At 49.1% G+C, this 23783-nt stretch overlaps 1 protein-coding gene across 1 annotated transcript; it reads right to left on the bottom strand.

Annotated features, from left to right (window-relative positions):
- Positions 1-2928: 2928 nt before the first annotated feature.
- On the bottom strand, positions 2929-21544 carry LAT2 (linker for activation of T cells family member 2). Its single transcript, XM_052803818.1, has 13 exons — positions 20955-21544; positions 15470-15575; positions 14687-14726; positions 13085-13128; positions 12152-12206; positions 11442-11485; positions 10828-10866; positions 10209-10239; positions 10009-10064; positions 8064-8129; positions 7167-7235; positions 6209-6281; positions 2929-3834 (listed from the first exon to the last, which is right to left on the bottom strand). The coding sequence occupies exons 2-13, from the start codon at positions 15555-15557 to the stop codon at positions 3816-3818; spliced, it is 624 nt and encodes a 207-aa protein (XP_052659778.1). The 5' UTR covers positions 15558-15575; positions 20955-21544; the 3' UTR covers positions 2929-3815.
- Positions 21545-23783: the final 2239 nt, after the last annotated feature.

Genomic DNA, 23783 nt, shown 5'->3' with positions numbered 1-23783 from the left:
AGTTCCCTTTTCCGTTCTTGCTTGTCCAAGTTAGGTAATGTCATTTCACTGTAGTTTCGGCATACCGAAAAGCTACAGCATCACACTTTCCTGTCTGTTCAGTTTTAGAAACCACCTTGCCAACGCAGATGAGCAGTAAAGTGTGAAATGCAGAGTGAAAGCAAATATAAATTGAATTTGACCACCTCCATATCAGATGCAAGATGTGTGTCTCCAAGCAGAGCCATCTTAATATAATTAAGCATGTTCTGGTTATAGCAGTCAAACAAAACGTGGTAGAGGTACCAGTTACTGGTGCCTGCACTTCACCCTGCCCATTCTGTTGATGCTTTCCACCCCAAGTATTCAGTTGCCTGCACCACAGCTGTCTCGGTGCCAAACTGATCATCACTTGGCAGTGTAAGTCAGCTTCAGCCTAACGACTGGCCCCTGCACTGAAGCAGTGGCTGGTTACACCCTCCATTTCTCTGACTCAGCCACAGGGCTACCGAGTTTCAGCAGCAAGAGCTGGTAGCGTCAGAAATTGCCCCGTCAAGACTTTCTGCAGCTCCTCTGACAAGACCCTGAAGACAACCCTTTTTAATTCAAAGTGCAGGAGAGCAAGTTAATTGACAGCTAAAGCACAGACACATTTGAGCTTGCTCCCAAATGGAATAAAGCAAACAGCTCTTAGAATAATGGATGTAATAGTCAATTTATCGAATTTACCTTTTGATTCCTAGCCAGTGAATTGTCACTACTAGCATAAACACTGTTAAATATACGACTAATAATTTAGTATTAAGGGGCTTAAGCTGCTGAGTTCTTTACAGACACAGCATCACAGCTTTTGTCCCCAAAAACTTAAATAAGGCACATTTAAAGAGTAGGTTAATTTTCCTTTGGCTTCGCATCACAGCCAGCCTACTCTGTCTTTGCTTTCTAGTTAAATATGTTCACTGCTGAATGGGAAAGGAAGAGATGCTACTGTAGAAGTTTCATAAAATAGCAAACCCCATATTTGGAGGACTTGTGAGGCTGGTCCTTACCCCACTGCATGTACGTACCCGCACGTCGTCTGGTTTGCTGTGTTGGTGCCAGTGGAAGGGTGGAAACACGGAGGTTCACAGTTCCTGCTCCTACCTGGTTGACGTGGTTTTCTCAATTATATTCAGTAGCTGCATTTCCACAGCTCCAGTTTGGAGCTGACTCTTCTGGGCTAACCCTTTACAGCACTGGGGGCACATAATCATACTCACTTTTCCGGAGAAGAGGAATAGTATCGGTCCAAGACACCACCAATGCAGCTGGTTCTACCCAAGGTGGTTGCTCACCCTCTCTGAGGGCAGAGCAACTGCCTTCCGGCAGCTAGCTAAGGCTCCCCAGCTCCATTTCAGAGCCGCACCAGTGGTGCCAAAACTACTTTTCTAATGCATCTTAAATTGAAAACAGGAAGTGAATTGCTCACTTGGCTGCCTACCTAATATGAGGAGAGAGATACATGGACCCAGGGGAGATGTCATTTCTCCTTGCATTATGTTCAGACAACGCAGGATCTGGCAATTTTGGTTGACCACCAGAAATCCTTGCACACCTAAAAAAGAGTCCTGAAAGGACAGTGCGTCAGTGAACACACATACGCACCCACTGCAAAGAAAAACCATGAGGTGTTTCAGAACAAGACTGTAATAACGTTGATGAAGGTTCCCATAACAGCCCCTGGATATCTTCCAGTGTAATGAGATCACTGGCTGGAAAGTACTTCAGGAGCTTTACAAAGCTAAGAACGGATTTATCCCTCGCTACAGCTAGCTCTTCTGGAGAGCTGCAAGGGGGGATTTGCTCAGACTCCCAGGAAGAGGAGGGAAGATACTCCATATCCAGCTCCTGCCCCCCCTGCTTTAGGTCCACAACTTTCAAACTCGGATTTTGCCAGTGGAGGAACCTTACACCAGGAAAATGTAATTGGTCTAATGAGCCTCTCTGCTTAGCGAGGGGAGCACTAAATCTTGTATTTTAATGTTTTGGCCGTGCACTCACCTAATGGCTAGAACTTTCTGGGAGCTCTCTAGCTGTGTGCCAAGGATCTTTTACTGCTGCTAATCTTCTCCTAATCATTTAATGGCTCCCTCTGGTTATGAGATGACTCACCAGTAGGTGTTAGATCACCCCACGTCACTGAAAAATGGAGCTCGCCCTTCCCCTCCAGCAAAAAATCCACAGTCTGCAGCACTTCATGGGGAGCAGGAGCTTCTTCAGGTGCTGAACGAGTCACCAAGGGTGACAATGTTGCCTCACTGCAAGAGCCAGGCAGCTGTTTCAGTAACGAAGGCATCTCCTTGTTTCCTGGCCTGTCTGTGAGCCTGTGCAGAGCCAGCGCACGCTGTGGCTGTCACTGTGTCTGCTCCAGGCTCACTGGGACACTGGTGTCCCCCAGCTGTGCAAACTTTTTGCAGAGCATTTAAATGTCAGGAAACCAGAGGGTATGAGTAGAAGCTGGGCTGGGAGAAGCTGGGGCAAGCAGAACGCAACCGTAGCTCCCTGCACACGTACATCCCTGAAGTGCACTAGATTTTCCTCTGTTGTAAGAGTCCTGTGGAAGCATTTGTAGGAGCTACAAGTAAATCTTCTCCTAAGCCAACCACCAAACCACCCACTGTTTCAGCTACACAAGCAGTGGCCACCCATGGTCTCAGCGATTCTGCTAAACATACAGCCAAGTCATTTGCAGCAGGAAGCACCTGACATCCCCTTCTCCCGCTTCAGGGCTCGCTCACCCTTAGCTCCATTTCTCTCCTCACTCTTACCAGTCCCGGAGATGTGAGTGTGGGGCTCTGTCCCTTCTTGAAGCAGTTTTCTGAACCGATTTTGAGGAAGAAGGCTTTAAGGAGCTATGTTTTCTCCCCATCAGATCCCACACACCATTCTGTGTCATCTCACATGCTCCCAGCCCAATCTGTCTCACCCAACCACACAGACAACATCTGCATCATAGCAAACTGTAATAAACCACCGCATTTTCTTTAGATGCATTTCAGTTTTAATAAATAAGTGGTACAATGGTGCCAAACCCGTGCATCAGGGCTCAAGAGACAAGGGTTACGTTTCAGGGCTGCTGTTCCCTACAGCACTACTGAACGACTGGTGCAGTTTCCGAGGCTGACAGCTGTGGATCGGACCTTCCCAGCTGTTGCAGGGTCTTTCTATCATTATAACAGAGATACCGAAACACAAGGAAAACTGCCATAGAGAGACACTGTGAATTACAAGCTGTGGATAAGGTGGAATTTAATCCTTTTTAGCTTTTGTGAACAGGTTGGCATCTCATTTAATTCCAGAGAACCACTGCTGTTGTAAAAGCAACCTCTGCCTTGCCAGTTCCTCTCTTGTAGGAAACCACTTCTGTAGGAGAGCATAGGAACTAAATCGGAACATAATCCCTGTGTCTTAATACCATTGTGCATGAGTCACCCTGACAAATTAAGTAGCTGGCTGCATTACTGCTCAGCAATTTAATGATTCATTTCATGCCTGACAGGAGAAAACACTGCACGGACTGGCCATCCTCCCTCGAGTAGATGTGCAGGGAAATGAGGTGGGATAACGAGATCTTGGCTTGCCTGTGGTCACTGCCGGGCAGAGTGCTTTCTCCAGCTGCAGGTTTGCAGTTGGACTTCATGGGACTTCAAGCAGAGCATTTCTTCCTTTCAGCGGCACCCCTTCTACATGATCTTGGGCACAATTTGGAGAAGAGATTTCATTGAGGGATTGAAGTACCCCCTCCCCCTGTGCACATGCTTGCTGGGTGTGCTCTTACAGCTCAGCAAAGGACTTCTTCAGACTTTGTGCAGAATACTTGAAAGAAGAGAGGGAAAAATAGTGAGTCCACTGACTTTTAATCCTTGCTTTCAACTTCTTAACTCTGCTTACATTTTCTTTCCAGGGACAAGTAGCGAGGTACACTACAAAATGTCTATGTCTAAGCAGAAGCCCCAGCTGTGCTCCCTGATGATGATCCCTGAGCAGAGCAGAGGGCACAGAGGTGCCAGGATCCCATTTTTTATTCACCCACCCTTGGTGGAGAACTTGTGCTGGCATTTGTTGGTTGGACATGGGGCTTTTATAGCATTACTCTGCTAGCAAAGGCTATAAAAGAGGCATCATTGTAATGGCAAAAAGTGCATTGGCAATTTTAGTTTACTTGCAGAGCTGCCAGAAGCTATTTACACATACAACCACAATAGCATTTTGCTAGGGCTTACAACTGGAGGTTTTCCTAGAAAATCCGTTATCACCAGTGCTTTGCAGGACAGCTATTCCTCCCTCTTCTACCTTCCCAGCTTCATTTATCACTTTGGGAGGCAGATTTATGGTAGCCCCTGCGCTGCTTTGATCAGTGCTCTCCACCAAGTCAGGTGCGGTCATTACAGCAGCTTTGCTATATGTTTTGGGCATCTATCAGTCCTGATTGTTCCTCTCAGCTCTGAACGAAGTGGGCATTCTCCCCGTTACAAACAGAGCAGTCTGGTATAGCCAGTGCCATGGAGCCACTACCAGAGCAAAAAGCAGGGCCACGCTGTGACTAATGCAGAAATTTAATCCCCTCCTCGAAATTTCTCCGTGGAAGAGGAATAAATGCAGAATTGCTTATAAAAATTACCATTATAGCACTTTTCATTTTTTCATGGATAATCTGGCTTCCTCCCTCCAGATGCTTAGCCAACACAATGCCTGGCTATTCCTATATAAATGCCTTCCAAAACAAAGAAGTTTCTCTGCAAAAAGCAAGTTTCTCTGCAACCCCATGTGAAACCGTCCATTCTTATGATATTCACTTGGTTTGCTCAAGCAAAGAGGGATGCCTGGCAGCGAGGTACTGCTGCAGCAGGTTCCTCGGGCCGGTGCTCCCATGGTGTCGGACCTTGGGGAGCAGTGGGTGACCGTGGGCAGGGGAAGAGGCATCTGGGCAGGCTGAGCTGTATTTGCTACCAGCCAGACCACATGCACGTGGTGGTGGGAAGGGACTTGCGTGCCATGGGTGACACATGCTGAATCCTTGACCAAAAAGCACAACCTGCCTTTGGTGCAGTTTCCCCTCCAACACAGTCTTTGTCAGAGCTAACGCTGCCGGGATGGGCTGCTGAAGTTCAAAGCAAACGCTGTAACGTGGACAATAGGGTGACTGTGCTTTACATTGTGGGGACAAATCTTAAATACTTTGCACGGCTTCAGAAAGATCTGATTTTGGAGGCTGCCCACTGCTGGTGCCCACAGTCTGGGGAACATGAAAGCCTGTAACTGGAGCTGCCAGCATGTGGCATAAGGACAATCTCGCTGGGTCTCTGCAGGTGCTCAGAGAGTAAAATCCCGGCAAGGAGTGCAATACTGGTCCCAGTCCCTCTGCCAGCTGCAGTCCTAGTCCAGTCTGGAGTGGGATGACCAGCACTACACGCTCTAACCAGCATGTAGAGACACCACAGATCTATACGTTAGCACAGCGGTGGTTCATTTTCCTCTTTCCCTTTCCCAGCAATCCACATATGCTTGTCTGCCAAGAACTCAGGTGGCATTTGCTGCAAGCTCTCCGCTAAGCCTCCGAGAGCCCATTTTGAGCCGCAACAGCTAATGCAGAACCTGTCCCTGTGTTTGGTATATCTGAGGCTGCTTTTTTCTTCCATACATTACCATGCATTTACTGACACTGTTATATCACCCACTCATTCAGTGTCATGCAATCTTCCTGCAGCTGTCCGCAGATGGTTTTTACTTTAACTGCCTTGCGTAATTCTTTATCATCAGCATCAGGTTGCTGCTGATAACGGGGCACGATATGAGGTTGTAGCACAGCAGGCAGGGCTCAGCTGAGCCCAGGGAATCCTTTACGCTGCTCAGCCTCCGAGCTGCACAGACCAGAGGAGTTTTGGGGGTTCCTGTCTGCAGCACGTAGCAGTGCTGCCCGAAGCTGCTCTGAAACAGTTTTAAGTTCCTGTTGGAGGAGGGCGGTGCTGGGACACGGACTTTGACAAATTTATCTCCATGGCCTGCATTAGTCAGCTTGGTATGGCATGGCACGGGGCAGGCTGCTCCTGCTCCCTGCGCTGCCCGCATGGGCTGCTGGGCAATGGCTGGCCCTTCCAGCAAGAAGCAAAGCTCCAACCGAGCTCTCTTTCGCATGAGCACAATCCTCCCACCCCTAAATAAATACATCAACCATTTGCTCTCTTTTTACCTTTGCTTTGACAGAGGGGCAGGGGCTGTGTTGACGTAGTCTGGCTCATCATCCGGGCTTTCTGTCTGCAGAGCTGTGGGCGAGGATGGGAAGCACTGATCAGTAAGCCGGATGATCTAAAAACACATCACACCATAGACACGCTGTGCGTCCTGCCAATATTTAGCCTTCAGTACCAACATGTTTTTGTGCCTGGGCTAAGAAACCTCAGATCACAGTGTCAAGGTCTCCTTGAAGGGGCTTCAAAATGGTCACAGCAAATCTGCAAACACTCTGCAAGCAGCGAGCATGGACAGCTTTTCAGAGCCAAGAGAGACGGACTTAGATTTAATCTTGAGGGTGCGCAAACAGGATAACAAGAATCAGTTTGCTTAGGCAGCTTCCACATCAGAGACAGAAAGCTCTTAAATACATATCAGAAAGCTCTTAAACATATATGTATGCATTCACCACTATCTCCCAGGCCAGGCTACCCCCTACGCTTCACAGGAAGCCACACATTAGATTAAACTGCTGTTTAAAGCTTAAGAAATATGCACCCCCGATTACTGCAGGAGAGTCGTGGGCTGTCCCACTGGATGCACATGCTGCACATTTCTTTGTCGAGAGGGATTACGAGGCTTGCACCAGGGCAACTTCAAAACATAGAAGGATATAAGACATGAAAAGAGTGACATCCTTCTGTGGCACCCCATGGCCAGGGTTTAGGCACAGCCACCTACATGGTGGCCTTTTGAGTACTAGGAACACCAGGTCCCATCACAGCAGCATTCAATTACAAGTGCATGTAGCAATTTGCACATTGCCTTAGATGTTTATCACGGACGACTGGGGAAAAAATAACTCAAGATGGGGGCGATGGCTGCATTGCCCTGAGCGTGGTCTATACTGGTCTAGTGCAACAGGCACCCTGTCCGTGACTCCATCCCTAAATAGTAAACAATTGCTGAGAACATACCTTCTGCTTCCTGGAGTTGCCATATGTGTATCGCTGCACTGTTCTCATAGTCTACAGCATCATCTGTGACTAAAAAGAGTTTGGACAGGATGATGCTGAACAGCAAATAGACTAAAAATGGACCTTTGTGAAACCCCCCTCCTACCGCCGCACCCCGACCGCCCCATGCATGTGGCTGAGTTTCCAGCTGGGCTGCTGCCGTCCTGCCGCAGGTCTGCTGATGCTGCCTCATCACTTTTCCAGCCCTGACCACGCGCCTGGATAGCTGCAGGCGCGGACAGGGATCAGACTGGTCCCTGCTGCTCCTGCCTCCTCTAATCGCTCCACACACAGCTAGGCAGGAGCCGGGCAGGCTTTAGCAATGCAGAAAGCATTGTGATAATTCGCTGAAGGAAACCAAACTGACTTCCTATTTTGATTGCAACATCCCAGGACAGAAGCTGGAAGCCCTTAAGCAGACATTGTGGTCCAACATCATCTTCCAGCGGCTCACTGGCTGCAGCCTTCTTGGGCTGGATGTGGTGAGAAACCTGAGCTGGGGGCTAGAACCATGATCAACCTTGGCTATAACAACACTAAAAACATTGAGAAGCAATGTGGACCCCAAAGCTCCTGAACTGCTGCAGAAACCTCCAAGTCAAAGGGACCAGCTTGGAGGTGAGCTCTCGGCCGGGAAGGTATCACCACGTGCATTTTCCTGCAGAAATGGGAAATGCTCCAGGTCTGCTCTGTGCGTGCAGCAGCCCCTGTACCCTAGCTCTGCTGGCATGGAGCTGATAAGAAGAGCCAAGCCTGTGAATGAGGGGTTTTTCCTTTGGCTGAGCAGGTCGCCGTCCCTCTCTGCACTTCCAGATACCTTTGTGCAACACGCATGAACCACAACAGCAACACACCTACCCAGATCGGAGCTGTGAGACACCTCAATGATGACGTTTTGATAGGAATGGGAATCCTCCTCTTTCTCTGGCGGAGAGAAGAAAGAGGAGGGACAAAGGACTTAAGGAAGCGTAGCTGACCTGGGAAGATCCCTCAGCACCTGCAGGAGAGGGCCGCTTCCCACAACAAAATGCACATTAGCTAAAAAACCATCAGTCTTTGTGACAGCCTGTGCTGACCCAGGGACGGGGCATCCCCAGCGCAGTTGAACCAGGCGATTGCTGCCCCGTGGGAGCATCATCACCAATGTCATGGAGCGCCGGCTGAGCCTCTCCGGCCATGGCACTGGCCATGGCACGAGCCACCCGAGGGTGAGCTGCCAAAGCTGGCCCTGAGGCACCGTGACTTTTCTTACGGATAGGAATAAAAACCAATCAGCATAATTACTAACCCTACAGCAGTCCCTAAGGTGAACAGGGGGAGGGCTGGCTCTGTCAAGGAGTGAATCACCAGGCTCCCAGCCCAGGGTAGCAGTCGGGAGAAGGTTTTCCTTCCTGGCGAGTGTTAAGCTTGTGACTCCAGTGTCTTCTTGGGCTTATTCTCAGTTTCTGGGAAGGAACTGACCCCCAGTCCAAGCATGTAAAATCTAATAGCATCGAGAACCAAAATCTGCTTGAAAGAATTTAAAACCCCCAAGCTCTTTGTTCTGTTGCTGGTTATTTCAGCTCTCTGGGTTGGCCCATAAACAGCTGAACCACGTGAGTCCCTATATTGCTAACCTCAAAACCTGCATCCACTGACACTGACAACACCACTGACACCCAACAGTTCATGTGGTCATGGCACCTAAGCTTGAAAAGTTTGCAGACAGTGTAAGCACCGCTGCTGTCCACCCCACAACCCTCCAATGCTTCTCCAAAGCCTCTTCCAAGGGGACAAGCACTGAGCTCAGCAGGTTGACTGATCTCAGCCAGGACAGGCAGTCCCTGCATGGGCAAGGGCTCTGCTGCCCAAAACCCCGCTGGGCAGGAGAGGAAGGCATTAGCCAAGCGAGCCACTCAGAGCAGTTCCGCAAGAGCTACACACTGACACTACCTCTAGGTAGTCCTCAGCCACAGAAAAAGCATTAAAACTAATAAGGGATACAAAAACATTTATGTTAATACATTCAGGTTTCTCTTTTTCCCTTGTTTTTTTTCCCCTCTTTTTTTTAAAGGTAAATTTTTTTGGTAAACAGGATATTTTTTCTCTCTTTTTTTTCAAATCTTTTTTTTTTTCTCCCCCCAAGTCTCTTTAAACAAAAAATAGGATTTGTGTTTTGAAATTCATTTTAGATAAAAATATATTGATGTCTGAGTCAGTGCAGAGAAGTGCTGAGTACCCAGGGAAGTGAAAACCTTTCACAGATGCAATATGTGCCTTGAAAAGATGCATTTGAATGGAGCGGTGCATTTCATCCCACCTTCATTCACTAGCTTCCTAAACCAAGCACACAAAGTACTTGAAGATGTCCCTTTGGCAAAAAGCTTCTGGAGGAGGGCAAGCTCGTTCCCATGCATCTGGGCAGGACCCTGTGGGGCTGCAATATGTGCTCATGCAAACCAGACTGAGCTAAGAACAGGGAAATGGCCTCATTACCCTGCACGCTCTTGCAGTGATGGATAATTTGCTGCTGCCCAGAGATGAAACGGAGTAAGAACAAAGTGTTTTGTGCAATCGGAGCCATGGGTGTGTTCGGGCTGTCCAGCCAATGGAGGGACTGATCGGGGCTTGGGCGTCCCTCACACCCCACGGCTCTGCTACACCCCTTAACAAACCCATGTCTCCTGGACCCACGCTTGCTTCAGGCCATACAGCAATAACGCACAGACCTAGGCAAGAAAAGTCTTGCGAGCTCCCTGGAGCCATGGGACAGCCGGGCTGGCGGCTGGAGAAGAAACCCATCTCACTCCCGTGGAAACCTTACCGTTGGGTGGTGTGAAGAACCCGGCACAGTTGTAGTAATCCAGAAAGATGGGCTCCCTGCAACAAGAGCAGCCGCCGTGAGCTCCTCCTGCCCCAGGCAGCCCAGGGGCTTCCCAGCCTGAGCGACAAGAGAGCCGGGACCGCACTGGGACCAGTATGGCTCCATTCGATCATGCCAGCAGGCAGCAACCAGCTACTTACACGTAGGCAGCGTCCCCTCGCAGGCAGTCCTCTGCAAGCACAAAGGGTTTGCCGTCAGCACGCCATACTGTTGCATAAACTCAAACTGCCATCTCAAAGCAGAGCCGGACAAACTCCCCGAGCACAGCTATAGCGGATGTCCCCAGCAGCCAGAAAGCCCCCGGCACGGCCCCAAAGCCAGTCCACAAGCAGAGCCGGGAGGCTGGAGCAAGGGGAGGCAGCCCCAATTCACCCCAGGCTCTGAAAAAACACAGGGCTCACCACTTCTCATGGACAGATCCTGCCATGCCAGCTGGCAGGGAGATCAGGAACATCCTCCCCGGTTTGGGAAAGGAGAGCACAGCCCCACGCACCGATAATCCTCTCAGGGCGAGCGCCAGCTCACGCTGCCCCAGGAGGGAGCGGAGGGCTCATGAGCATTCCAGCCCCCTCCGCTCTGAGCGTTAATCAGCTCAGCACACATCTTATAAAGCAATCACTAAATTAACCAACCCAGAGCTCTGCCAGCTGCGGTGCCAACTGCCTGTGCGCTCCCCACCAGCTCTTATCCCTGGTCGCCTCTCATCACTTCGGCAGCCTTCCCTCCCCAAGCCCCCGGGCATGTGGCTGCAGCACTTACCTGTCAGGAAATTCTGATACCTGGACTCGGTCCTGCTCCCTGGGGAAAAGCAGAGGGGCACGTTACACTCGGGCTCAGGCTGAGCGATGGGAGCAGTTCGATGACGGAGGCACCGAGCATTTCGGCATCAGCAGCTCTGCCCCTGCTCAGCTCTTTGCTCGGGGCCGGGGAAAGCGGCGGCAAGGTTGGACATCCCGGGGCAGAGGTGTTGGGACAGCCAGGTGGGATATTTTAAATAATCTGGCCCTGTGGCTCTAACCAGGACTGGTCAGCCAGAGCAGGAAAAGCACTGGATTTTAAACTCAGACCCAGGCTAGATCTTATTAAGCGTTGCTGTGCAGCATCATGGGTAGGTGCTAATAATAGGAATTAATTTTATCATCGCCCAGCTTGTTTCCAGGATAACCCCCCGTTCCCTGCCCAGGGTCCAGCAGTGAGTAACCAGCCTCTCGGAGGCTCCGTCTTTCCAAAACCGGTGAGAGCTCCCAGCTGGCACCTACACAAATGAGCCAAGATTTGCAGCATCCCCATTTATGAATTTTGTGGTGCTTCCCCCGTGGCTGCATGGATGGGGAGAGCATTGAACCAGTGCCTGTCCCCGGGGAGATGCTCACCGTATCCAGCATGGCGGGAGGCACTGAGCGCCTCGGTGGTTTTCCTGAAAGAGAGAAAAGGGAGCTAAAATCCCAGGTCCGAGCAAACCGCACCAGGGGTTACAAACCACAGCAATGACTAAGCCAGATGGACCATCTGTGAAACCTCCCTGCAAGGCTATAACAGGACACACACCAAGCAATGGGAGATGAAGAGTTTGGGGTCAAATCACAAGATGGGAATGACTATGCCTGAATATTGCAGCAGAGTTATTGCAGCTGTGTAGTTCTTGGGGGTTTTGGTGATGGGGAGAAGGGCATTTCTCCTGTCAGACTGCTTATAAGCAAAGAATGGCCATTTCTTTTTCATGATTTTGCATACCTATTATGTACAGCAACAGCTTATTTCCTTGGGTTCGATTTAAATGATTGCCAGTAGAATGCAGTCAGACTGAAGAAAACCTAGAAGTCATTGAAACCCAATATTGACCATCAATAAATTAAGCAACCTGATCTAGTTGAAGATGTCCCTACTCATTGCAGTGGGAGTTGGACTAGATGACCTTTATAGGTCCCTTCCAACCCAAACTTTTCTATGATTCTAAGTATAGGCCAAGCCGCATCTATAGGGTCCACAATCCAATCCCAAGTCCTGAACATTCACATATGTTGGGTGAACTTCATCCAACCTTGGCTTCACAGCTAGATTTTGTTTGGGTTTTTTTACCTACCTTGCTATTGATAAGTTTTCAGGTCCCTTAATTTGTTCCAGCCTTTGGGTTGTAGCTAGCACCAAGAAAAAAAAAAGGGGTGTTAATTATTATGGCAGCAGCAGGTATTTCAAAGAGCACAGAGCATCCACCAGAGAGGATTCCCTGGTACTGGCAAGCATATTTCTAATGCATCCCAAAATAGCTTCCAAATCATTCCTTGAAAGTTCATAAATGGCCAAAACGGGAAACGAATAGAGGAAAAGATGGCATCTGTGCAGACCACAGAGCTAGCAAACACACACCGGAGGAAGCTACAATCCCAACTGCTGCCTTATTTCCTATTCTCCCCCAAACCCACTTGATTCGGGGGCCTTTCCCACGCTCAGCACCCCTCCCTTCACACCACGAGATGCATCGGTCGGTCGCGAGCTTTGGTCGGGCTGGGCTGAAGCAAAGGCTCATAGTGGGGCTACGGGGCTCAGGCCCAGCAAGGTCCCAGGGAAAGGAGCAGCCCCGCAGAGCCCATCTGCAGATGGTGACATTTAATACAGACCCTGTTAGCAGCTCGCTTCAGGATAAAAATCAAAAGGTCAGAGCCTAACCCAACCTGCCACAGGAAGCAGTAAGGGGGTGATGATAAATGAGTCACTCCTATCGATTCAGGTTCACCCACACTGTCGTTTTCACAAGGCTTCACAGAGCCCAAGTTAATAAGGCATTGCATTTCAGTGACATTGCTTTAGTGATTTATTTCCAATGCGCAAGGAGATTTTTTCCTAGAGCTCAGAATTCTCATCCCTAGAAGCATCTAAGGTGGCTTTGACAATCTTGGTCTCATATCATTTTAACACCTGGCTTCAAGGTGACCCTTTTATTTTTACTTTCCCCCCATTTTGTGCGTGCAGGGCCCCCGCCCCACGACGCAGGAGCCCGTGCAACGTCCATACTCACTGGAATGGGATCGAATCACCTCAAAACTCTGCTGGCTTTCGAGCCTGGAAAAAAGAGAGGTACAACTTCAGCTGAATTTGGGGGTCTATGATAAGAAAAACAGATGCAAGAGACCTCCCTGTTTGCTGAGCAGAGGGAAGAGAGCACAGCCCCCATGCTGGGCTTGGCGAAACGCCGAGGCGCATCGCTCGGTGCGTCACACAGGACCCATATGAGCTGGGAGCAGTTTCCCGGACTCCTCTTTGACCCTTTAAAGTCAAGATGTGCTTATGGTGCATTGGCAGAGCAGCCAACATCAGCTAAGGGAAGGACCCAGGGATGAGGAAAACATAATTTAGAGTAATTCCTACTCTGAACACTTTATGCACCAGTTAAGGCCAGAAGAGCATTTTCACCCGCAAAAACCTGGGTGTTCACCCATGAAATGGCTTCAAACCCCACTGCTTCACCTCCGCTGCTGTCCCTGCCCCTTCCAACATCCCTCAACATCAACCTGAAAAAAAATAATATATGTGCCCAGTAACCTCTTTACCTTTTATTTAACAGGAGATCTGCTCGTCAGAGCACAAGAGGATTCAATGGCTTTTCTACAGCAGGTGCATACAGGCACTTAACTCTGATTTTGGGACCCTGAAACTGTCTCTTCCCCCCGCTTTCATTCAGGTCACCCCCCCATCCCAAGCCGGTATTCACGGCACAGGGCTGCCAGGGAGTTGAGGTGTCAGAGGACCTCATTGCAAAGTCTGCAAATGTATAGAGTTTAACCACTTTGCTTGCAAAAAGCCCAAACTAACCCAAAAGAGATCTCTAAAAAGAGCACACAATACCACGAGCTGGAAGTCAAACCACCTAATCCAGGTATAAATCTCAAGAAGTCGGGACGATTCAGTATGAGCCCGTGGGGGACGGAGCCTGTGCTGGCTTTTCCATCAGTCTGCGATGGACCACACCGAAGCCTTACCCCAGTCCTGGGCAAGCGGGGCAGAAACAAACACCCCGACCCCACAGAGGCCTTTGCAGAGCCCCTTTGCACCACGTTTGCTCCTATATCAAAGGTTACAAGCCAGGTTTTGGTTTTTGTTGGGTTTTGTTGTTTTTTTTTTTATATCATTTAGCTGTGGTTTGTCTGTTGCTGAAGGAAATAAGGGGGTGTGTGTGTGTACGTGTGTGTACAATTGCATTTCCTTCGCTGTTTGTGCTGCAGGTCAGTGGTTGCTCTGGCAGAGGGTCCCACCAGCACCAGCCAAGGGCAGGGTCTTGTTTATGAAGTTACCAACCTCTCTACCTCATCTTGGGGCACAACAGGACAGGGTAAGGACTTGCCCTTCCAATTCTCCCAGATCTTTTTCCAACTGGTTAATGACTCACAGGTATCATGGTCAGAGCTTCAGTTTAAATTTGGATTATTCTTTGTGAAGGCATTACCCCTTCAGCAGCGCCCTGGGTTGGGGCACGGTGCCCTGCACACCCCATTCTGGGATTCTTTTATTTTATATAAATGCAGATTTCAGCTGTGAGGCATGAAATGGGTCTGGCTCTGGCCAGGGTCTCACCCCAGGTGAGCTGTTTGGGGAAAAAGCGCGATTGTGAAAGGCAACTTACTGGCTCCTCCGCCCACTCGGCTGCTTCTCTCGCTTGGTGGCTGGAAGACAAGGGGAAAAAAGCTCTCAGAAAAGGATGATTTGGGAGTTAAAGATCAGAAAGACCAATAAAACACGTTCACAAAACTTCTTCAACTGGGAGAACAGGAGGACAGGGGAGGCAGCGAGCAGCAGTTGGGTTAGAGTTTTGATCAATTTTTTTTAAACCATGTTTAAATTGTAGTATTTGTCTCTGACACCGTAAAGCAAGTCAGCCAGCCATTCCTGTCCCCAAAACCCCAAACTGCAGCCTCTCTCCCCCAGTAAAACCCACCCAGTGCTCAGAGTTGGGCTCAAACCTCCACTGGGTGCGTGCTTGCCCCACCCTCTTTGTATTTAATGTATATATGAATTTATCCCCCAGGCTCTCCTTCCGTGCCTCCCCTCCTCCTGCCTGTCTGCCCCAGAGCCTCTGCAGAATTTGTCCCAAAGCCACCCACCACAGTGACCATGGAGAGGGGTCTGCAGCCCACAGTGTTGCACCGTCCCGGGAAGGGGTGCCGCAGGGTCAAGGGGTCTTCCCCCCCCCCAGCTGCTCTCTGGCCACCAGCAGAGACCCTTCCCAGCTCAAGCTGCTGGGAGCATCCCCACGAGGGCGAAGCTCCTCGAGCTGGCACACGGCTGAGCAGGACCAAACCCACCCGGAGGGGACATCGTAAGAGGAACGGGTCTGCCCACCATGACCCCCCCCCAGCCCAGCCTGTGGCCGCGGGCAGGACCCCAAAGCACGCGGGCAGGACCTTACCAGAGAGCTGGCACTTGAGGCAGAGGCTGACGGTGGCCCCGAGCAGCATCAGCGCAGCAGCCACCCACAGCAACTCCAGCTGCGCCATGGCCCGGCCACATCCAGCCTGAAACAGAGCGGCAAAAGGAACCCCGTCAGCATCGGGGGCACGCGGGGCTGCGCAGCCGCCGCTGGGAAAGCTGTTACCCCCCCCTCCCTGCCAAGAGCCATGTGCTATCTGCCTTCACACCCCCAGAGAGCCGGGCGTCTGCTGAGGATGCAGAAGAGGCTTCAGGGTTGTATTACGGGGCGGCAGAGGCGATGGCTTTTCCCTGCGCTGCTCTGGTCTGAGGGGCTGCCCACATGCTTTCCGCTCCAGTAAGACCGGAGCGCACCCCGGAGCAGAACCCCTGTTTCACTGTAGGGAAAGAGAAGAGGTTCACGGGGTTCCCCTCAGATCATCAGCACAAAGAGGAAAAACCCATTTGGATTTACTCATCCCCACTCCCACAACCCACGTTTCCATTGTCAAACATTATCAGCAGACGCTATTTTTTAATAGCAAGAAAGGAAGACAGAACGGGAGGCGCTTGGAAATATTCAAAGCTACCAAGACCTCCATATGAGGCACTCCGGCTATTTTCCTGCAGCGCAGAGTTACTTTAAATGTTAAATTCCCCACACTTTTTCCTGCGTTTTGCTGGCTCAGACACTGACTCTTCCCCTCCTTTCCATGACAGGCTCTTCCACAAACAGCAGCTAACATTTTGTAATAATCAGCATGATTTGGCTTCAATTTCTTCCTTTAAAACATATCCTATAAATATCACAGAAAACAGCCTGCTGGGTCTGGGACAGATCGTTTAGCCCATTCCTGTTCCCTGGGGCCAGATTTTCTTTACTTAGAGATTATTTTAATTTATTTTTGTTTTTAATAAACTTCTTCTTTGGCCCCTAGGGATAGAGAAGCTTCAACTTGCCAAAGACCAGAATGTCGTTGCTCTGCCTGGTAAGAAGCTTTCCTACCACCTAACCTGAATATCCCTTATTACAATTCAAGCCTGTATTGTATTGGTATAGCCACTGTGGATGGGGGGGGAATATGCACATACAAAAATAATTAGTAATTAAAATAATGAAAAACAATTAAACTAATATCAATAACAGACTAATATCAATAACAGACGATAGAAACCAGCAGCTTGATTCTGCCCTGCTGAATACCTTCTGCCTCCGCTTGTGTAAAGCACAATAAATCACACTTCTCTGCCCAAACGGCAAGCCACTCCGACATCCTATTCACACGGGAGAAAACCCAAAGGTCTCCTCACAGTAGCTGAGCCTCTCGGTGCTGAGCAAGCATTCTCCTGCCCGTGCCAGTCGCTCAGCGCTGGAGCCGAGGATGCCAGCGGGAGGTTTGCGGTCCGGTTTGGCATTGGAGTCCCAGTCCTACACCAGCGTCCTAATTACCAGGGCACGGTGTAAGTGATTGTGGGGCGGGGGAAGGAGAGGAAAGACACGGTCCCCCATTTCTGCTCCAGACAGCCCCTCGAGCACAGTGTTGCTCTGGCCCTGCCAGGAGGGAGCGATTGCTGAAGGACGGGACGGGCTGCCGGGGGTTTGGTGTCAGCATCCTCACAGCAGTGCCCAAACACGACCTCGCGGCCCAAAAGCGACCCTACACCCAGCAGGATGATGACTTGGCTTTGAGACCATCCTCTCTGCTTGTGAGCACACTGGGTTTATTTCTACTCTCTTCGAGGCTGCCTGGGCTCACAAGGATGTGGCAGCTCCCAGCACTCGCTCCATCATGGCTTTGCTCTTTCTAGACCCCTTGGGGGGGGGGGAGGCCTTTCCCTGCAATGTTTCTTGCAGCACTTGCTGAAGAAGCTGGGATGAGTCGTTTTAGATTAACGACATGCCCAGACCCCCATGGACCCACCCCAGAGGTGCAGGACCAGCACCCCCAGCTGCAGCCGGGACATCGGGGACAGAGCCTGGTCAGAACCATGTGGTTTCTCACATCATTTTTCCTTGGCTCAACATCCCCCCTGGAAATCATGAGCTATGGATCATCTCTAAAGCATCTGCAAAAGGCAGCTAAGGGAAGTTGGCCCAATATTGGTGACCAAAATTCATTATACAAAGGGCTATAACACTGCTGGTTTGTTGTTTGTGGGGCTTTGGGGGGTGTCTTCCCCCCCCCCCTTTTTTTTTTTTTTTTTAAAGAAAAGGCAAGGCAGAGCTGAAGGCCCCTGACAACACTGACCTAGTTTGTACCATTGCAGGGCAGGCCACCATCCCTCTTCTAGAGCTGGTTGTATTTCTGCAGCAGGGCAGCAACGTGGCAAACCCAGGCTGCTTGTGAGCCCCTCACTCGACAGGAACACCAAAGGTGGTTATTTGCAGAGGCTGCTGAACAGGGCAACACACATCCCATCCCCATCACAGCATCCCCCCCAGCAAAGGCACCGAGTCACAAGCACAACACCGGCCCGGAGGTTATTATTTGTCTTCACCAAACACCCAAGTGCCTGGAAATCCTTTCTTTTGGTACAAAACCTCCTCTCCTAAGGAGCTGACGGAAGGAGGTGATGAACAGATTTATGACAAGCAGAAGGCTGGAGGCACTTAGTCACGGCTGGTAGGATATAAATAAAATATTTGGAAGGCTGAACGTGCTTTCCCTGCTCTCTGCCTTGGGGAGAGAGGAGAGGAGAATAAATAGACTCAAGCCACTAAGGTCTCTGATGAGGTCCAGATATATCAGAAGGACGTATGGAGTTAATGACTTCCTGGCCAGCCTTGCTTTCAAGATGCTAAACTCAAACACAGGGAGAAAACAGGTTCCCATCTAGTTTCAGGAGCAAAATTCAGACAGTGTCAAAACGCCCTGTTCTGTTTATATGCTTCTCTGTTCTCCTTTTGCTTTTTTTTTTTTTCCCCCCCTTTTTGCGCTGGCAGACGTTTCTCCTTGCACGAGGAAGCCGGTGCGGCCACAGCATGTGCTGCCGGCAGCGAGTATTGCCCGAGCACCACAGCCCCGTGAAATCCCCTGGGAGCAGCTGCTCCAAATAACCAATTCCAGGGAAAGCAACGCGCTGGAGGCTGGATAAAGTCATGATCTCTGCATGGCACCTCTCCTGAGAGGGGGAAGCACGCCTTCCTGAACAGGGGCTGCTCTTTTCATGGCCTCAGATATTTTTAGCAAGCAAAGAGATAACCTTTTTTTTTTTTTTAAATGGGAATAATCAATGAACTTGCAAAAGATCATTCACTCTATACGTGCTAGGTCTTGTCAGCCCAGCTGCTGGTGCGGACGGCTTCCAGTCTTAAATTAAGGATTAAACCCAGTAGCAGGGCTCACTATAAACAGCCAAGGGAAGGAGAGGTTGTTTTATCAGGGAAGACTGAAAGGTCTCTTGCTTTTAAAGTCTCTAAAGTGGAGAGCGAGAGTACATGGACATTCACTGTCAATCTGTCCGAGAGAGAAACACCAAAGTGAGAAAAGCTGTTTAAATTTAAATAAGACAACACTGGCTTATAAAATGAGTGGGTATAAACTGGATATGCACAGGCTAGAAATAAAATTCCTAATGGATGGAAAGTCTGGAAGAACTTCCCAACAGCAGCAGAAGAGGCAAAAAGCTCACTTAAAAACCCTTTAAGAGTACTTAAAATGTATTTAAATCTTTTGCCTAAAAACCAGGAGAGTGAGGAATGTGTTGACGTGGCATCAGCAAAAATGGCTGGTTTTCTGTAAGATCATTTCTGATGAAGTCATTTTAGCCCTTTGCAGGCGTCAAGCCCACCCCCCAAGTTCACATTGCAAGATAAAGACTGAAATTGCAGGTTTATGTCATGTATTCAACTGATTTGTAAAAAAACACCCGAAAGGCAAATATAAAACAGTCACCTTCTTTCCCCTCCAGAAAATTTTGTGTTCTGCACCAGTTTGCAGTAAATGAAGACTAATTCAGACTGATTGGATGAGTCACTGGCATGAAATATAAAGTGGAGAGTTTATTTAAAACCTCGCCATATGAAATTTAGCACACGGACTTGTTGAACAGATGCAATATTCAGCTTGACTCAATGTCTCTAACATTTCTAAGAAAAGAAACACTACTCTCTGTTTGTCTATGTTGCACAGATTGCTGCAGAAAGTCCCATCAATTTAGAAATTGAAGTCTCACACCCAGGAAGCTCCTGCGGTTGGAACTGCTTCAATGACCAGCGTTGAGCCTCCAGAAAAGCTTCTTTCCAGAGACCTGCACATCCCATTTCCTACCAGATTTTATGCCAGTGTAAGTTTTCCTAGGAAAACTGCTACAGCATAGATAAAGTCTGGTTTGGTACAGCTTTTCAAGCAGACCATGCTTTATTTTATGCCAGGGGAGCAGTAGATGCATTTCGGTAGAACATAGGACAAAAGGGAAAATTAGAATTGATAAATCAACTTTCACATAGATTATCACTTTGTAAAATGCTTTAAAAAACCTCAGGTGGAAAATACAGCGCAAAATCCTAATCACAAGTATGCCAGCATAAGAAGGTAATTCACAGAAATATCTTGTATTTGTCCTTAACTTCCCCTGTTTCAGGCAGCATCAAAGCCATGCAGCGTCCTTCACTGCCACAGAGTCTGGGGAGACACCACGTTAGGAATTGCAGATACAGGCAACCTGTACGCATGTAACCGAGTACTCCCACATAGTCCAGAGCAATGAAAATGAGCCAATATCACACAAGATTATCCCATAATTATCCTGTTTTGCTAAAGTGTCTACCTCATGGCCCGTATTACACTGAACATTGATCACAAGAGAAAACTGATGGAAAGACAAAGCTCTTTCCATCCAGGATCAGCAATTTCAAGCACTTATATGCAGTAAAATAAATACATTCATATACATGATGCCAGTCAGCCCTGAAACCCATGGAAAACCCAGAAAGTCAGCTGTTTCGTAGGATTGGGCTTTGGCAGGGGGAACAGCGGTCTCAGAAGCTACAGGCAGGAGCCAGAAGCAGGACCGAATAGATTTGGGATGAGGGCAGCTCAGCTCAGCCTGGATCTTCCAGAACGTTTTAGCAGATGTGAATGCAGAGATAATGTAATTTAAAAAAAGCCATGCTGCCATCAGCAGATGGAGTGGGGAGATGTAAAGCACAGTATTTTAAAACAGGCACTCCAGACTGTATGGGACAGACTCTCATCTTTGGTCCAGAGGCATCTAAGTGCTGCTGAGAAGATATATTTGGTAATTTTCATACCTTGGAGCTTGTCAGGTGATGGCAGTGAGGAGTAACATCCAGCATGTTGCTTTTCAGAGGGGTTTCGCAGGGCTGACCTTGAACCCTCTTTGAAAAGGTCACCGAGGTCTAGCCTAGGATCTCCAAGCTCACCGAAATCAGTGGGACACCCCACCTGCCCCAAAGCCTTCACACGAACCCCACGCCTGCCCCCCGGTGCCTTTCTCCCCCCATCCCTCCCTCTCCACCTTACCCGCAGCCTCAGCCGCTCTCCCCCATCTGTCCCATCTCCTCCTGCATCTCACAGCTGCAGCCACCGACACTGGAGCCGGTTCCTTCGGGGCTCGTTAGCCAGTTTCTGGTTTCCTGTCACCATCTGAATCACTAACCCCAACATCCGCCACTCGGCCGGTCAGCCCCTCGCCGGCTCACAAGAGGGACCCACGGGCGGTGCTTGCACAAACTCACCCTGGGCAGCCGCTCGCCGGAGGATTTTGGTTTATCTGCCGCGGGGAGAGGAAGAGGCTCGGATGGCGAGGAACCACGCGCGCCGCCAAGGTTCCTTACCGAGCAGCCCTTGAGTTTCTGATGGGGCTAGTGCCCCAAAAAAGTTCAAGTTCCCCTGTTAGCAAAGAGCCTGGGCAGGATTTAACACTGTGCACTGGAAGCGCCAGGTGCTGCCCAGAAAAACCCATAGCAGATAAAGCAAATAGCGAGTCCTCTCTGAGTTTTTACAGAAAAGATGGTATCAAGCCTCAAAGGCAGCAAATAGCCTGAGGTCAACATTGCTAATGGCCAAACCTGGAGCTTCTGTCCAGAGCTGTAAGAATAAAACTACTTCTTATGCTTCGGCATTGGCAGTTTGCAGGCATCAGACACAATTTCACTGTACTCAAAAAAAAAAAAAAATAGTAGCTCCTTAATTTTTGTTGCGCTTGAACAGAATAAGGAGGGTTTGTGAATAATGGAGAATTTATCCACTGGCTTAGAGCCCCATTGCAGTACATGAAATATGTATCCTGCTCTAGGAATAGGAAAGTCTGTGCGTGCATGTCACAGCCCTGTATAGTTGTAGCTACCGGAGTGCAACAGCCAGCCAGGCACACGCTTTATAGCCAGAACAAAACATTTCATGCTGCCTCTCGCTAGGGCTCTAGAATACCTCTCTTACATACAGGCATGTAAATTAGTCAGTAAAGGGAAATTTTATTATATTTAAATTAGGTCACTCTGAAGCTACCACAACCGCTCATCTACATCCATCCATCTCTATGACAGAAGGTGACTCTTCTATCATAAAAATGATAAAATAGCCAACTGTTTACAACTTTTGCAACTCTGGGATGGGAACTTTGCTATCAAGCTTTCAGAGGAAACGCTGCTTTGATAGATAGTTAACCGCTGCGTATGCAAATACACTTAGACTTTCTCTCTTCCAATTCTAAGCTGAGGTGCAAAAGCAATTGCTTTGATGTGCCTTCCAGAGCTGTTCCCACATGAAATCCGGGTGCAGAAGCCTACCTTGAAATCAGCACATATAATCTGAACCAAAGATTAGAAGAGCAAGACCCAGTTTTGCATCGCTTGCATGGTTTCTGGCTAGCCTCTGTGTAAAGGATACTATATAAGGTACAATGCTTTTCTGACTGCTAAAGCAGTTGCTACAAAATTAGCATTTCTAGCAGAGGTCTTAGCCATGAAGTAGTTTATTAAGGGCTTTCTAGTTTTTTTTTTCTTATTTAAACATAAGCTGATAATGGAAGTTTTACAAAAAAGTTGTCTATAGCAGAATTGTTGCTCTGAATATGCTGGAGACAATTACGGTTTGTCTCTTTCATACCAGAAGAAGTCTATTTTATTAGGAACAGCTGATGCTAAAAAGGTACCATGTACTCTCATATGGGTTCCTCTGAAGCTTCCACAGCTTCAAAGATGACTCACTGCCACGGTACAGATGTTACCACAGTTGGCACAGGCTGCAGCAAAGGCACCTCACGTTAAGTCCCCCCGTTGTCTCCCAGACCGACACATGCAACTGCTCAACCTCTCTAGAGCAGGTAGAAGCCGTTGCCGTGCCTGAGGTGCAAAGCAGCAGGGTCACCCCCAGTGTGTTACAACAGCTCTTGGGTAGAGCAATGCCCTCCGAAGACACCAGTCCTCTTGAGAGGCCCAACCACCTTGATTAGAAGGTAATTACCCCAGTAACACACACAGCTGTATAGATACTATGTCCCTTCTTTGTATTTCTCATGCAAAGGGCTTGATGGAGGTGTTTAGGATGAGAACCCTGACTCTGAGCACTATCCAACACAACCATGAGTTCTGCTAGTGAGGCCAGAGCAAGTCCCGTCTCTGACGCACACACAGTAACCCCTCGGACACCAAACCCAGCCTGGGATACCAGGCTCTGCCCTGGGCCCGTCCTCTCCCTCCTGTAACCCCTGTGCCTTGCTTAGACCTCCTGCTAGAAACCATTTCTGGTCTGACCAAAGGTCAAAGACACAGGAGCATCAGGCTTTTATCCGCTGCAATAAATTATATAAAACACCACATTACAATTTCACCTTTCCATGTCCTTTTCAAAGCTTACCCATTTCAGCTTGGTTTTGTTCCACCCCCATAACAAACACATAGCATCTCCTCCTTCGGTCCATGTTACCAGCTAACCAACCCCTCTTTCTCCCCCCCCCTTTTAATACATAGCTAACCAGCTGTAGAAATCTCTCTTTGGGCCCAGAGAGGTTGCGAGACTCCACCTTCTACCCTGCTCCAGTTTACCTGTCGGGGATGGCAGACTGAATGCCCTAGGGGCCAGTTTACATCCTTTCAGATAAAGGTGGGGTCTGCTCACAGACCAGCTGGTTTTGCTGGAACCAGGTGTTATGACTAATGCTGATCAGAAATTAACAGCGAAACAACGGTCAGAAAACAGTGCATCATCTAAACCTGACCTTTCTGCAGAAACACCCAATGCCGACAGTTTTGAGGAAAGGTTTCCGAGCTCCAACAGGCTCTTTCTCCCAAAGCTCATAAGCTTTGTGAGCCAAGCCCTGCCTGCTTCGCAGGAGACCAACATTCAAAT

The sequence above is a fragment of the Harpia harpyja genome, chromosome 12 (genome assembly GCF_026419915.1).
Source record: "Harpia harpyja isolate bHarHar1 chromosome 12, bHarHar1 primary haplotype, whole genome shotgun sequence".
NCBI lineage: Eukaryota > Metazoa > Chordata > Aves > Accipitriformes > Accipitridae > Harpia > Harpia harpyja.
The sequence above is the reverse complement of the archived record's forward strand: the minus strand, read 5'-3'. Positions and strand labels throughout refer to the sequence as shown.

What these genes read in the sequence shown, in the direction of transcription:
- LAT2 (XM_052803818.1), bottom strand. Translation starts at nt 15,557, where the DNA reads ATGGCGCAGCTGGAGTTGCTGTGGGTGGCTGCTGCGCTGATGCTGCTC. An exon ending in CCTCAAGTGCCAGCTCTCTG is followed by an intron (nt 14,727 to 15,469) that starts GTAAGGTCCTGC and finishes CTTGTCTTCCAG; the next exon opens with CCACCAAGCGAGAGAAGCAG. An exon ending in GTATCAGAATTTCCTGACAG is followed by an intron (nt 10,240 to 10,827) that starts GTAAGTGCTGCA and finishes TTGTGCTTGCAG; the next exon opens with AGGACTGCCTGCGAGGGGAC.